Source organism: Chlorocebus sabaeus, chromosome 12 (genome assembly GCF_047675955.1).
Source record: "Chlorocebus sabaeus isolate Y175 chromosome 12, mChlSab1.0.hap1, whole genome shotgun sequence".
Classification (NCBI taxonomy): Eukaryota; Metazoa; Chordata; class Mammalia; order Primates; family Cercopithecidae; genus Chlorocebus; species Chlorocebus sabaeus.
The window spans coordinates 110109361-110123912 of NC_132915.1; the positions used below are offsets into that span (position 1 = coordinate 110109361).

The 14552-nt window shown below is 54.5% G+C and overlaps 1 protein-coding gene across 2 annotated transcripts in view; it reads right to left on the reverse strand.

The window, feature by feature from the left end:
• VAV2 (vav guanine nucleotide exchange factor 2) overlaps window positions 1-14552 on the reverse strand; it is a 235677-nt gene that overhangs the window by 50080 nt on the left and 171045 nt on the right. For both annotated transcript variants that reach the window (XM_073022082.1, XM_073022081.1), the window contains exon 5: window positions 2108-2210. In XM_073022082.1, coding sequence (XP_072878183.1) covers window positions 2108-2210 — 103 coding nt within the window. The remainder of the gene's footprint in view (window positions 1-2107; window positions 2211-14552) is intronic.

Here is a 14552-nt window from a genome sequence, read left to right on the forward strand (position 1 = left end):
GACACAGGCAACGCTGTTACCCAGCCTGGAAGGTTCTGTGGACACTCTATGTCCCTTCACATGTTTTCTCAAAGAGGTCTGAGACCTCTTCAGACCAGGGACAGCAGCAGGCTCCAGGGAGCACCCACTCTCGCCAGGCATGGATGGGGGTCTCGAGAGAGAGGGCCTGCATGATCCAGGGCCAGGATCCCCCACACAACCTCACAGGCAATGCAACCACCTGCTGAAGTTTACCCGCAGGATGCCCAGCTTTCAAACGACTTCGGGGGGGAACCGGCCTTGACCAGTCAGAGCTCATTCCCAAGTCCAGACGGCTCGCCGGCCACCTTGGGACCTCTCAGGCCAGCTCTGGGGAGGTGAGGGGAGCCCCCAGCAGCAGGGCCATGGCCCAGCCTTCCAGCCCTAACAGCTGCCCAGCCAGGCTCCCCAGGAAGGCAAACTGGAGGCCCTGCTGCCTTCACAAAGGGCCATCACCCCTCGGGGGAGACCCCCCGGTAATGGCGGGGAACGAAACTCAGCTCAAGGCCCTTCAGGGACAAGCAGAGAAACCTGCTCTTGAGTCAGTTTGGGGGCTGTGAGACCCCCAGCCCTGCACCTGCCTATCTCTCCCAGCAGCATGCCAGCAGAGCGGGCAAGGCCTCCGGGCAAGGCCTCTTTAGGGATCTGTTTCCCCGGCTTTCTGCCTCTCCACCACCAGCTGGCTCCTCCTACACTAAAAGAAAACACTGAGATCAGCTTTTTGAGAAACTTCCCATTTCTTCGGGGAAAGCCAGTGGCATCAAAAGCCTGCACGGTTGGCAAGTGGCATCCTGCCCACTCTCGGGAGCCTGCGGGTCCGAGGGCCTGTGACCTGCCCCACCAGGTCCCTGTCTCCCCATTCCAGCTCTGCTGGATCCCCACCTTCCACACAGCAGCTGCTGGCAATAAACCCACGCGGAGGAAACTGGCATCCGAGAGATTATTCGCCACTGCCTGCAGGGAAATAAACATCCTCCACACATAAAAGACGCACAGCTGGCTAATTGGGCCAATATTGGTCTCATCACTCTCCACACAAAGGGGGAAAATGATGCGTGCTTTAGACCGCGAGCCAAGTTACTATCTTAAGGCTCCCTGGGCAGGAAGGACTGAGGGTCCTGCAAACCCTTGGAAGAAGAATCCCATGCCAACACGGGCGGGGGTCACGACAGTGGTGGTGTCACCTCTGGGGCACCTGAGAACATCTCCATAGAGAGGAAGGGCACAGAGCGGACCAGGAGTCACTGAGGGTTTCCAAGGTTGCTCCTTGGAGGAGCCCCGAGGGGACTGGGAAGGACCAAGGGGTGCACTCTCTGGACGTCCCCCGGCAACCAGAGGAGCCCCCCCTCGGTGGCTCAGACATGGGGACAGCTCAGTATTGTGTTAAGCAAGGGCCAGGCTGCTCTGCAAGGGAAGGGAGCGGAGAGGAGAGGAGGAGAGGGGAGAGGAGGGGAGGGGAGAGGAGGGGAGGGGAGGGGAAGGGAGAGGAGGGGAGGGGAGGGGAGAGGAGAGGAGAGGAGGGGAGGGGAAAGCAGGAGAGGGGAGAGGACCGAAGGGGAAGGAAGGGGAGAAGAGAGGAGGGGGGAGGGGAGGGGAGGGGGTGGAGGGGATGGGAGGGAAGAGGAGAGGAGGGGAGGGAAAGGAAGGGGAGAGGAGAGGAGGGGAGGGGAGGGGAGGGGAGAGGAGGAAAGAGGAGGGGAGAGGAGGAAAGGGGAGGGGAGAGGAGGAAAGGGGAGGGGAGGGGAGAAGAGGGAAGGAGAAGGAAGGGAAGAGGAGAGGAGGGGAGGGGAGGGAGAAGAGGGAAGAGGAAGGAAGGGAAGAGGAGAGGAGGGGAGGGGAGGGGAGAAGAGGGAAGGGGAAGGGAGGGAAGAGGAGGGGAGGGGAGAGGAGGGAAGGGGTGAGAAGGGGAGAGGAGGGGAGAGGAGGGGAGGGGAGTGGAAGGGGAGGTGAGAGGAGGGGAGAGGACAGGAGGGGCGGGGAGGGGAGGGGAGAAGAAGGGAAGGGAGGGGAGAGGAGGGGAGGGGAGGGGAGAGGAGGGGAGGGAAAGGGAGGGGAGGGAAAGGGAGGGGAGGAGTGGGGCAGGGCTCACCATGGGCTGCTGCACCTCCACCTTGATGATGTCCTCGTAGATGTCATCCCCTCCATCCTCACACGGGACGCAGTCGTAGATGTCCTCCCCCAGGTCATGCTCGCTGTATAGGAGGAGGCAGGTTAGAGGGGAGGGGAGGCTCCCACCACCCTGACCGGGGAGCCGCAGAGCACGAGGGTCCATGAGGGACGCAGGCAGCTGGGGCCACAGTGAGGTCACCTGCCCAGGGCCTCAGTCTACAAAGTGGGGTGGGCCCCACCAGCAGGGCTTCTGTGGGTGTGAACCGGGCAGCGCAGGGAGCATCCCCCAGGGCTCTGCCTGCTGCCTCCACAATGTGCATTTCAGAGGGATCTGCCAGGACAAAGCCCCCACTTCTCCAGCCCTTTGGTAAATGCTGGGGACACAGGCCAGAGGTCCAGGGGCAGGACCCCTGCCCTCACCAGAATCTTCCCAACCCTACCTGACAGGAGCACCCAGCTCCTGCCTCCAGACCAGAAGCCTCTCTCCCCCAGCCCAAGGCTGTGACCTGGAGCCCGGAGTGCTTCCAGCTCAGCCCTGGCTCTTCCAGTCCTTGGAGCCAAGGTGCAAATGTTCCAGGTACTTGGAGGGTGACCCGGCGTTTGTCATTTGCCTTCTGAAACCAGAGCCAAAGAAACTCCCACCAAAGTCTAATACGATAAAGCTTTGTTTTAGCTCACGGTCCTACTCCAACAAGCCACCCGTCCGCTTGCAGGACTCAGTTCGCAGGCTGCCTCCTCCAAGACACCCACCAGGATCGCCACTTGGCCTGTGATCTGGACTCGCAGGCGCCCGTGTCCTAGATGCAGCTCCTTGGCTACATTTCCAGTGACTCTGTGAGTGGCAGCAGATGAGCCTGGCCCCTCCCCACACTGGGCTTCCTCAGCTCTCCTGAAGCTCCACACCTGACCTGCTGGGGCTCGGCAAGTCTCTCATTGAATCAGCACCTGAGCCAATCCAACCACCCCGTTCCCACAGGCCCCGCTGGGGGCTCACTGCACCTGGGGGCGGAGGGGCAGGAGTCATCCCAGGCCCAGACCGGTGGTGTGTTCAGCCCTGCAAGCCCTCACCCCTGCACAAGGACGCATCTCACAGCCTGGGCTCAAAGTGGGCGGCAGAGTTCACTGCGAGAAGGACGGAAATAAATGCAGAGCACCCCCTTCCACTGCCACCATGACCGGCACACAGGGAGGCGAGGCAGGGACGGAAGCCGGGGCAGGAACCATCCCTGTGGCACTCAGGAACAGGGTCCCCGGCCACGCCGTATGCCATGGCCTCATCCCGAACCTGGCCTTTGAATATCAGCTGTCGCCTTTTAAGGCTTGGGTTGGGGAGGACCATTCAAGGTCTGCTTGAGAGAGGGAGGGCACGTGTGCATTCGAGGAAGGCCCTCAGCACCTTCCCTGGAGGACACGCTGCAATGCACCTGCCACACGGCGTCCGTCTGTGGGCGAAGCATCTGTGCCTCTCTAGAGGGGAAGCTGGGGGCGAGCCCAGCTCCTGCCTTGTGGAGCCTCCCGCAGGCAGGTGGGCAAAGGAGGCAGAGGAAGCTGTCACTCCGGGTCCTTCATTTTCTGCACCACTACAGGTGTGAGTGAGGCGGCTGAAAGCCGGCCAGAGGAGCAAAGCTGGCAGAGGGCAGATGGCCCTGGGACAGACCAGGCTGATGGAACCCTCCAACCAGCATTCAAAGAGCCACGTACCCATGGGCAAGCCCCTGTGTGTGCCAGCACCTGTAGAAAAACAGTTATTCTTTTGGGCCTCACAGAATCCTTGGAGGCAGACAGCACTGTAGCCATTGTGCAAATTAAAACAAACACACTGAGGTTAAACGGTCAGCAAGGGGCAGGGCTATGGCACTCGATCACTGTGCTCTCCTCTCCCTGCCCGCCCTCCACCGTGAGAGGTCCGTCTGGGTGTTGCTCAGCCGTGCGGGAGAACTGAAGCCAGGGCGAAGGCAGCCGTCAGACGGGCTGGGCCCGCAATCTGGTGACAGACGCTGCCCTGGGAACAGACATGAAGGCAGGAAGGGTGCTTGTGAACTCACAGGTTTTCTTACTAACCCATCTCAAAGGTCCGTCCCCAGCCAGCTCCAGCACCTGCCTTAGAAACTGTCACCTGTGATGACACAAATCACCTCCCCTCCTCTCCAGATGCTGTCCCCAAGGAAACAGCCCCCACTCCTCTGCCTGCCAGGCTACCAGGGACGCAGGCAAAAGTGACGGCAGGGGCTGTTCTCAGCGGCTGCCAGCCACCCCACGTTTCCGTCACACGGCAGAGTGAGGCTGGCGGGAGAACTCTTGACAGTTGGAGGCAAGGCGAGACGGGGAAGCTTCCAGGCTGCTGAACGAGACAACTCCAGGGCAGATGAGGCCACTCAGACTGTCTAGAGACAGACGTCGGCTTTTCTCCAACAAGCCAGGTGGAAGGAGGGGGGTTGGCTGTTAAATGCTGCAAGAGCTGATGACATGGATCAAAAAAGGCTGCAAGCCGGACCTGGACAGGGGCCTGGAGGACATCCCGTGCAGGGATGGCAAATGGCCCCACGGTGGGGCGTCCCAACAGAGCCCAGGGCTCCCCACAACCACTCAGGAGCCTGTTCATAAAGGACCCCGTGCCGCCTCCATCACGGGTCGACCAGAACCGGCTGCTGACGACATGCAACGTGTTTCCTCCCCCGCAGGAGCTCCAGGCTTGTCACGGTGCAGACGGGAAACCCAGCCCAGGCTGCTGCAGGTCTCTCGGATGTCATGGACACACATCCTTCGCTCGTGCCTCCCACCGCACTGCCTAGCACTGCCATTTACTGAGTTCTCAATGACGTGCCTGGCTCTCACAAGGCCTGAGCGTATTCCGGGAAATACAGGATACAATCCACGATCCCGGGATGCAGGAGGCACGAGCTCCATCCCGAGCCCAAACATATTAAGGAGGGAGAGGACGGGGAAGGCTGGGATGGTCAGAATCTTCCGGAACAGATGAGACTCGAAAGATGCTTTGAAGCCCGGGTGGACCTAGAAACGGGGTGTGAAAGGCAGAGTCCCCCGCCCACCTCCCTCTTCCCTGGCCTAGTCAGAACTGTCACGCTGGGATCTAGGTACAAGTCCACATCTATGAAGCACCTGCTGCATCTCAAGCTTGGTAAGAAATGGCAGGCATAGGGTTCTCACAATATTTTTGCTAAGCTTTTTAAGGATCAAAATACACCCTTAGTGGGAACTTTCTGACAAGTGGATACACCTGGGTCACTCATGTCCTCCCACATCAGAGAGCACTTTCTTTTCATTTTATTTTTTTTGAGACGGAGTCTGGCTCTGTAGCCCAGGCTGGAGTGCAGTGGCCGGATCTCGGCTCACTGCAAGCTCCGCCTCCCGGGTTCACGCCATTCTCCTGCCTCAGCCTCCCAAGTGGCTGGGACTACAGGTGCCCACCACCTCGCCCGGCTAGTTTTTTGTATATGTTTAGTAGAGACGGGGTTTCACTAAGGCCAGGATGGTCTCGATCTCCTGACCTCGTGATCCGCCCGTCTCGGCCTCCCAAAGTGCTGGGATTACAGACTTGAGCCACCGCGCCCGGCCAGAGAGCACTTTCATCTCACCGGAGCTCCTGCCCTTGCCCATCAATCTCCTTCCTGCCCCGAGCAACCACCCTTCTGACTGTTCTTCACCACAGACGAGCCTTGTCTGCAGTAGAATGTCAATGGCGTCATGCATTAGTTTTCGTGCCTGGCTTCTTTTCCTCAACATCGGGTCTTTGAGACATCCGTTCCGACTTGCCCACATCTGCAGCTCATTCCTGTTTACTGCCGAGTAATAATCCACAGCATGAATAACAACAGGTTACCCATTCTCCTTCTTGACGGACATTTGGGTTGCCTCCAAGTTTTTGGTTATTGTGAATAAAATCTGTTATATGAGCATTCAAGTTGTGTGTGTGTGTGTGCGCGCGCGCGCGCACATGTGTGGTGGCGGGGGGGTTACACAGGCTTTTCCTTTGGAAACTAAATTCCACTAGGAGTGGAACTGCTGGTCAACGAGAAGGTCTAGACTGAACCTCATAAACAGCTGACAAATGGTTTTCTAAAGTGGGTGCATTCCACACCCCCAGCCAGCAGCGCTCACCAGCCCCAGCTGCTCCACATCCTGGTCAGCTTCTGCTGTTGCCAGTCTTTTTCCATCCAGCCCCCAGAGTGCCTGTGGAGTGAAACAGAATTGTGGTTCTATTTGGCACTTTCCTGATGGCTAACGCTGCCGAGGGATCTTCTGTGTCCTTACTGTCTACCTTCCTTTGTGAAGCGTCTGTTCAAGGCTTTTGTCCATTTCTAAAATTTGGTTGTCCGTCTTCTTACTGAATTCAGTGAGTTCTTTACGTATTCTGGATACAGATAAGTTTTGTGATTCTTCCCCCAGTCTCTAGCTCGGCTTTTCATTTTCTTAATGATATTCAAGCATTCACCTTTAATTTAATAAAACCTAATTTATCACATCTTTCTTCAGTCGCATCCTGGCTCTGTCCTGTGTCCGAAGAAATCCTCGCGTCTTGTCTAAGAAATCTTTGCTGTCTTTCAATCACGGTATATTTTCTTACAGGAGCTGCATAGTTTTAGCTATTACATTTAGGTCTCTGATTCATCTCCAGTTAATTTGGGTGCGTGGTATGAAGTAGGGTTCACTTTTTTCCCATAGGAGTAACCACATGTTCCAGAACAATTTCTCAAAACTTCTCTTTTTCGAGCAGGGCATGGTGGCTCATGCCTGTTCTCCCAGCTACTAAGGAGGCTGAGGAAGGAGGATTGCTTGAGTCCAGGAGATTGAGGCTGCAGTAAGTTATGATCGTGCCACTGCACTCCAACCTGGGCAACAGAGTGAGACCCTGACTCTCAGAAAACAAACAGGCCGGGCGCGGTGGCTCAAGCCTGTAATCCCAGCACTTTGGGAGGCCGAGACGGGCAGATCACGAGGTCAGAAGATGGAGACCATCCTGGCTAACATGGTGAAACCCCGTCTCTACTAAAAAATACAAAAAACTAGCTGGGTGAGGTGGCGGGCGCCTGTAGTCCCAGCTGCTCGGGAGGCTGAGGCAGGAGAATGGTGTAAACCCGGGGGGCGGAGCTTACAGTGAGCTGAGATCCAGCCACAGCACTCCAGCCTGGGCCACAGAGTGAGACTCTGTCTCAAAAAAAAAAAAAAAAAAAAAAGAAAGAAAACAAACAAAAACCTTGCTATTAGATTGCTTGGATCTCTGTCAAAAACCAATTAGCCAAATAAGGGTGAGTCTATTTTGCAAAAACTACTCTTTTCCATCAGTCTATTTGTCTATCTCTACGCTAACACCTCCGTCTCAATAGGTTTCATAGAAACTCTTGAAACCAAGTAATGTCAATCTCCTGACTTTGTTCTTCTACAAGACTGATTAAGCTATTCCAAGGCCCTCTGCATTTCCACGTAAACTGTACAACCGTCTTGTCAATTTTTAAAAAATGTCTGCTGGGATCATGACAGACACTGTACTGAGTCTACAGTTTAATTTGGGGAGACCCGACATCTTAACGATAACACCTTCCAATCCACAAACATAGTATACACTTTATTTAAGTCTTCCTTAATTTCTCTCAGAGACATTTTGTAGTATTACGACAGAGGCTTTGGAATTTAGGAAGTATTGGGCCTTTTCTTTTTCAGCGTTTATTCTGCTTCCTTCATTCTTCCTCTTCTGAGACTGAGACTGGTGTTGGACGTCCTGACATCGTCCCACATGTCTCAGGCTCTGCCCCTTCTCTCCAGGCTTCCTTCCTCCCTGTTATTCAAAGTGTGTAATTTCCAGCCTGGCGTGGTGGCGCACACCCGTAATCCCAGCAGTTTGGGAGGCTGAGATGGGATGATCACCTGAGGTCAGGAGTTTGAGGCCAGCCTAGCCAACGTGGTGAAACCCCTTCTCTACTAAGAATACAAAACTTAGCTGGGTGTAGTGGTGAGCTCCTGTAATCCCAGCTACTTGGGAGACTGAGACAGGAGAATTGCTTGAGCCTGGGAGGAGGAGCTTGCAGTGAGCCGAGATTGCACCACTGCACTCCAGCCTGGGAGACAAGAGCAAAACTCTGTTTCAAAAAAATAAAAAGTAGGCCAGGTACAGTGGCTCATGCCTGTAATCCCAGCACTTTGGGAGGCCGAGGCGGGTGGATCACAATGTCAGGAGATTGAGACTACGGTGAAACTCCATCTTTACTAAAAATACAAAAAAATTAGCCAGCACAGTGGCGGGCGCCTATAGTCCCAGCTACTGGGGAGGCTGAGGCAGGAGAATGGCGTGAACCTGGGAGGCGGAGCTTGCAGTGAGCCGAGATCGCACCACTGCACTCCAGCCTGGGTGACAGAGCGAGACTCTGTCTCAAAAAAATAATAATAAAATGAAATTTTAAAAAATAAAATAAATAAAAAATAAAATAATAAAGTACGTGACTTCCACTGGACTATCTTCAAGTTAAACAACTCTTCCCTGTGCCGTGTGCAGCGATTGTTCATTTCAGATATTGTGCTTTTCAGTTTGAGAATTTCCATTTGCCAGTTTTCGGTAGTTTCTATTTCCCTGCTGAGGCTCCTCATCTGTTCATTCATTCATCATACGTTTTCCTCTAAGTCCTTGACCCTATTTATAACAGCTGCTGTGATGGCTGATTTTGTATGTGAATTTGACTGGGCTAAGGACTCCCCAGAGAGCTGGTGAAGCGTTATTTCTAGGTGTGTCTGTGAAGGGGTTTCCTGAAGAGATTGACATTTGAATCAGAAGACCAAGTAAAGATTCACCCTCACCAATGCGGATGGGTGTCATCCACTCCATTGAGGGCACAAGTAGAACAAAAAAGACGGAGGGCAGCCGGGTGCGGTGGCTCACGCCTGTAATCTCGGCACTTTGGGAGGCCGAGGTGGGCAGATCACGAGGTCAGGAGATCGAGACCACCCTGGCTAACATGGTGAAACCCCGTCTCCACTAAGAAAAATACAAAAAGTTAGCCGGGCGTGGTGGCAGGCACCTGTAGTCCCAGCTACTCAGGAGGCTGAGGCAGGAGAATGGCGTGAACCCAGGAGGCGGAGCTTGCAGTGAGCCGAGATTGCGCCACTGCACTCCAGCCTGGGCGACAGAGCGAGACTCTGTTTCAAAAAAAAAAAAAAAAAAAAGGGTGGAAGGTGACGAACTTGTTCTCTTCTGAAGTTGAGACATCCATCGTTTCCTGCCCTCTGACATCGGAACTCCTCCTGGTTGTCAGATCTTCAGACTCCAGAACATACACCAGCGCCTGCCCACCCCGTACCAGGACTCAGGCCTTTGGCCCTAGGCTGATACATCACTGGCTCCCTGGTTCTCTGACCTTTGGACTCAGACTTAAGTTTTCCTGGGTCTCCAGCTTGCAGGCAGCATATGGCGGGACTTTCTGGCCTCCGTTAATTGCGAAAGCCAATTCCCATAATAAATCCCCTCAGCCATCTACAGAGATCCCACTGGTTATGCTTCTTGGAAGAAGCCAATTGCAACATCTGGGTCATCTGAAGGTTGGCTTCCATTGACTTTTCTTTTCTGAGCATGACTCACTTTCTCTTGTTTATTGAGTTTGGTGATTTCTTTCTTGGACCCGAGATGCTATGAGCGATACTCAGCCTCCTGAGTAGCTGGGATTACAGGCACTCACCACGATGCCCAGCTGATTGTTTTATTTTTCAAAGAGGACGGGGTTTCACCACGTTGGTCAGGCTGGTCTCAAACTCCTGGCCTCAAGCAATGCGCCCGCCTTGGCCTCCAAAAGTGCTGGGATTACAGGCATGAGCCACCGCGCCCAGCCACACCTGTGGTGTTTTCCTTTCTTTAATCCATGACTATGAGGAACATTCCTTCATACAGGCTCATTCTTCATGCACCACTTCCCATTAACCTCTTGTCATTCGCCCGGGGCACCGAGGTTAAAAGTGAGCAACCTCACGTCTGTAATCCCAGCACTTTGGGAGGCCGAGGCGGGCGGATCACAAGGTCAGGAGATCCAGACCATCCTGGCAAACACGGTGAAACCCCGTCTCTATTTTAAAAAATACCAAAAAATGAGCTGGGTGTGGTGGCGGGCGCCTGAAGTCCCAGCTACTCGGGAGGCTGAGGCAGGAGAATGGCGTGAACCCAGGAGGCGGAGCTTGCAGGAAGCCAAGACAGTACCACTGCACTCCAGCTTGGGCGACAGAGCGAGACTCCATTTCAAAAAAAAAAAAGCGTGAGCAACCAAAAACACGAGAGGAGAAGCTGTATTTGGGAATCTTTGTCTGGGACAGAATCACCTTAAACATGCAGACAACATCTCTTCTCTCCCTTCCGTCCAATGTCAGTTATCCGAAGCCTGATGACACTGAGGGCGTGGAACCTGAGGTCACCCAGTTCTGCCTGTCACACCCTTAGGCTCCCTTCCTACCAGGCCCTCCTTGTGGAGCCCAGAGCACTGGCCGTCGGCCTGGCTACACGGATGGCACTTCTCACTCGTCAAAAGTCCTCTCCCAACCATCTGTATTCTGGTCAATGAACACTGGGAGAGGCAGCTTCCCGCGTGTCTTTTGAAATTCTAAAACAGTGAAACTGAGATTTCATGACACACATATTCTAAATTATGAGAGAGGGAGAAATAAAGGGAACAGTAAAGAAGTGTTTTCTTTAAAATAAAATTAAATTAGGAAAATAAAATCAAACGTATTTGATAAAAAAAGTTAATAATATATCAACTTAGTAATTAAGATAAAAACCTACCAGATTTAATGGGTTTAACCCACAGTTCTCCTACGACCAATTCTGCATGAGAAACATGTTGGGTCCTTGGGACAGAGGGGACAATGGCCATCTGTCCCAACGCCCTCACAGTCTAAGTGGGGAGACTGACCAGGCAGCAGCTGCATCTGAATCCTGGCACCAGGAAATCTCCCAGGTACGGAACACATCCTAGTGGCAGATGCTACTGGGGGGTAACAAGCTCTGCTCCCCAATAGCTCCTTTCCTTTGGCCATCACTGACGTGGAAATGCCACTGCTACCTGGCTTCTTGGCAAAGCTGCCATCTCCATAAACGAGTTTCTGGCACAGGGAGGTGACACGTGACCAGTCTTAGTCACCTGGAAGGCAGCTTCACTTACGTCATGACCAGCAGGCCCAGTGTACCTGAGGGCCACAGCTGCCCACTGGGAGGAAGAGGGAACCCTCAGGGTCTGAGTTGGGAGAGGGGAACACCACGAATGGGCCCTTCAGATCCACTGAGGGGTTTGAAGTCTCCTAGGAGTGAGGGACAGTGACAGGGGAGGGGGTCCCATTGCGCAAGGACCCTCACCTCGGCGTTCTCACTAGACATGAGCTTGACGAAGACTCAGCTAAGGCCCAGCACACGGAACCAGAGCCAGTCCCACATGACCCTCCACAAAATCCCAGAGGAGGGACCGGGCTGTTGTGGCTTCTCTGGACCCAGCCCACTCTCCCACAGTCCTTGAAAATCACCCCAAAGGCCCTGCCATGTCTGCAAGTGGCTCCGGAATCTCCGTGGCACAATTACATCACCTCCCGTAGCTGTGCGGCAGGTGGCCGTGTCACACACTGATCCTTTTCACATCAGTGTCTCGGCTAGAAAGAAGTGTGTGGAGCCTCCGTGTCATCAGAGGCTACACTTCATGGAAAAACTCCACACCCATCCACACCAGAGTCTGGTCCACAGAGCTGGCCCATCCTCATCACTTCGGAACGGGCGGGCCGCAGTGGGTCTCTTGTTGGCAGGAACTTGACTCTCGCTCCTGAGCCCCTGAAGGGGAGGCGGTGAGGCAAACTGGGGTTGTCTTTGTAGACCTTCCTGTTTCTAGCTGTGTCACTGTGGGCAGGATAACCTAAGCTTCAGTTCCCCCATCTGCAATGGGAGGGGGACAGTTGCAAGGATCAGCCATCACATACAAGACCAGTAGAGGCTGAGCATACAGTAGGTGCTCAATAAGTGGGAGCGTGGCCCATCACCCCAGAGGGCAGAAGGAGGCGTGCATTCAATGAGACGGCATTGAGCACAGGGGCCGGGGCTCAACACACAGAGTGGCCAGCATTAAACATGACAGATTTTTTTTAAAACCTAGGAGACTAGAAAGTTGGACGGGGGGGATGGTGCTGCTTTAATTTCTGCTCAGCTGTGTCACTTTCATGGGTTTCAGGGGTCATTCTTCTCTGTCCGGTGGCCCATGAGGAGGCCCGACATGGCCAGGCAGGAATGTGGAAGCCCAGATGTGAATGGACCTCCAAGGTCAGACCCGAGCCCAAGCCCAGCTCCCTCCACCCCGGGCCAGTGACCACCCCTCCTTCCTTCCTGCTCTGTCTCATCCTCTCACTACCGCTGTTTTCTGGGAGTCAGCTGCGCTGACAGATGCTAAATCCCGACCATTATTTTTGTCCTCACAATAGCCTGAAATCTTCCAGCAGGGGCCCTGTGCACGGCTGCGGTCCTCCAGGGACAGCAAAACCTGCCACCTTCACCTTCTGTCCAAGACCCCGAGGCCCCAGCCCAACAGCCTCGCCCGCCTACCCCGATTCTGTTACAGAAAGGCAGCTGCTCAGAGGCCGTCGCCCCCGCCGCCCACGGAAAATCAAAGAAAACCAACAAACTCTGCTTTCTGCCCCTGGTGAGCCTGTGTGTTTACGACGGACATAAAATAGTGCTGCTGACAGGCTCGGATGCGCCACACTGGCCCCGGGCTGTCTGATGCCGCCAAGCAGGGTACCAAGCTGCCATTCGTGTGTTACTAGGAAACCGAGTCGGACATTTCCTGACCTCGGTCCACACCCCAGGTGCTTCATCCCCAGGGGGCTGGAGTGGGGGCGGCAGAGAAAGGGCGCATCCAGCCTCTGAAGAAGCCGGCTGGGAACTGGATGGTGTGCATGTGGGGAAGGACGGATGGACAGATAGACAGACAAGCAAGAACCACTTTACACATCAGGGAGCTCGTTCTCACAGGCCCTGGCAGACCCTCACCATGACCCGTGAGGGAGGGAGGCCCTGCTTTTTCTACAGGTGGGGAAACCAGAGCTCAGAGAGGGCATGGGAGTCACCCAGCTCGCCAAGTCACGTAGGCGCGCACCTGCACATGCTCCAGCTACTGGATTCCCGGAAGAAGACCCGTCCACTGGACTGTCCCTCCTGGCCGTAACTCCCTCTTTTTGGGGGATTCTTTCTAAGCAGTAAAAGAGCCTCCCACCATCTAAAAATATTCAGGAACCAAAAAAGAACAGCCCCTGGGGCCAGGTCACAAGGACTGGGCCCAGGGGAATGTCCCGGGCCACAACACACGGTTTCAATTCCTCCTTTGCCATGTGAAGCATGCTGTGTGACCTCCGGCAAGTCACTTACCCTCTCTGAGCCTTAATTTGTGCAACTGCAAAATGGGGGCTGGAGCACTGACCCTGAAGTGTTGTGAGGGCTGAGATGAAGCGGCAAAGCCCAGGGCCTGGCTCTCAGGGGACAGGAGCGGGGACTGTCGAACAGCATATAGACCTATGGCTCAGATCCTCCAGTACAGGAATCATGAATGCTCTCGGGAACTTATTATCCCCAGCCCTTCCTCCTACCACAGTGCACCAGGCCCAGGCCTAGTTAGGCGTCCTCTCTGTGCGCCGCTCCCTCACAAAGGACCCTGATGGAGCATTTATCTCGGCAGTGAGAAACAAAAGCAGGAAGTTAAGGGACAGTCAGTGGCAGAGACTGTCCTGCTGTCCTTTCTAAGCATCTGGTGAAGGTAAAACTTCAATTCAGCCTGGTAGGGCTGGGGGCTACTTCTTAGAGAAGGTGACCTGTGGGCTGGGTTTTGTAGAATGAATAGGAGTTGGGCAGTCAATATAGGAGACACTATGTACATGATGGGACTTTTACAGTAAAACCCAGCATGTGACGCTTGTTCATTTTAGAGCAATATTTGTTAAGTGCCACTGTGTGTCAGTCAGGTCGATGCTGAATACAAGGGAAATAATGTCAAAAGGGAGAAGTCTTCCTCCTCCAGAAGAGTACCAGGAATGCGATTTAGGTGGGGAGGGACCTTCATCAGACACAACGCAGTCCCCTCATTCAGGCTGCAGCCCAGCCGTCTACGCCTTCCTGGAAAACGGCAAGATGAATGTGTATGTCTTTAAAGCCGCCTCTTGTGTGCTGGTCCCCTCCCTCTACAGAGACGGCACTAAATGAGACCGGAGAGTTGGTGTGACCGAGTCGGTCCTGTAAGCACTCGAGTTTAACGAGGTATTAAAAATGAAAACCCCTGAAGTCCCAGGCCATACCTGCTCTCACACACACGGGAATGTGGAGCGGGTGGGGTGGTCACGCGTGCCTGCTCTGCGTGCGTCAGAGGGCTCCCCTGCCATCTCCCACTGAGAAGGAACAAATGGCCTCTCCC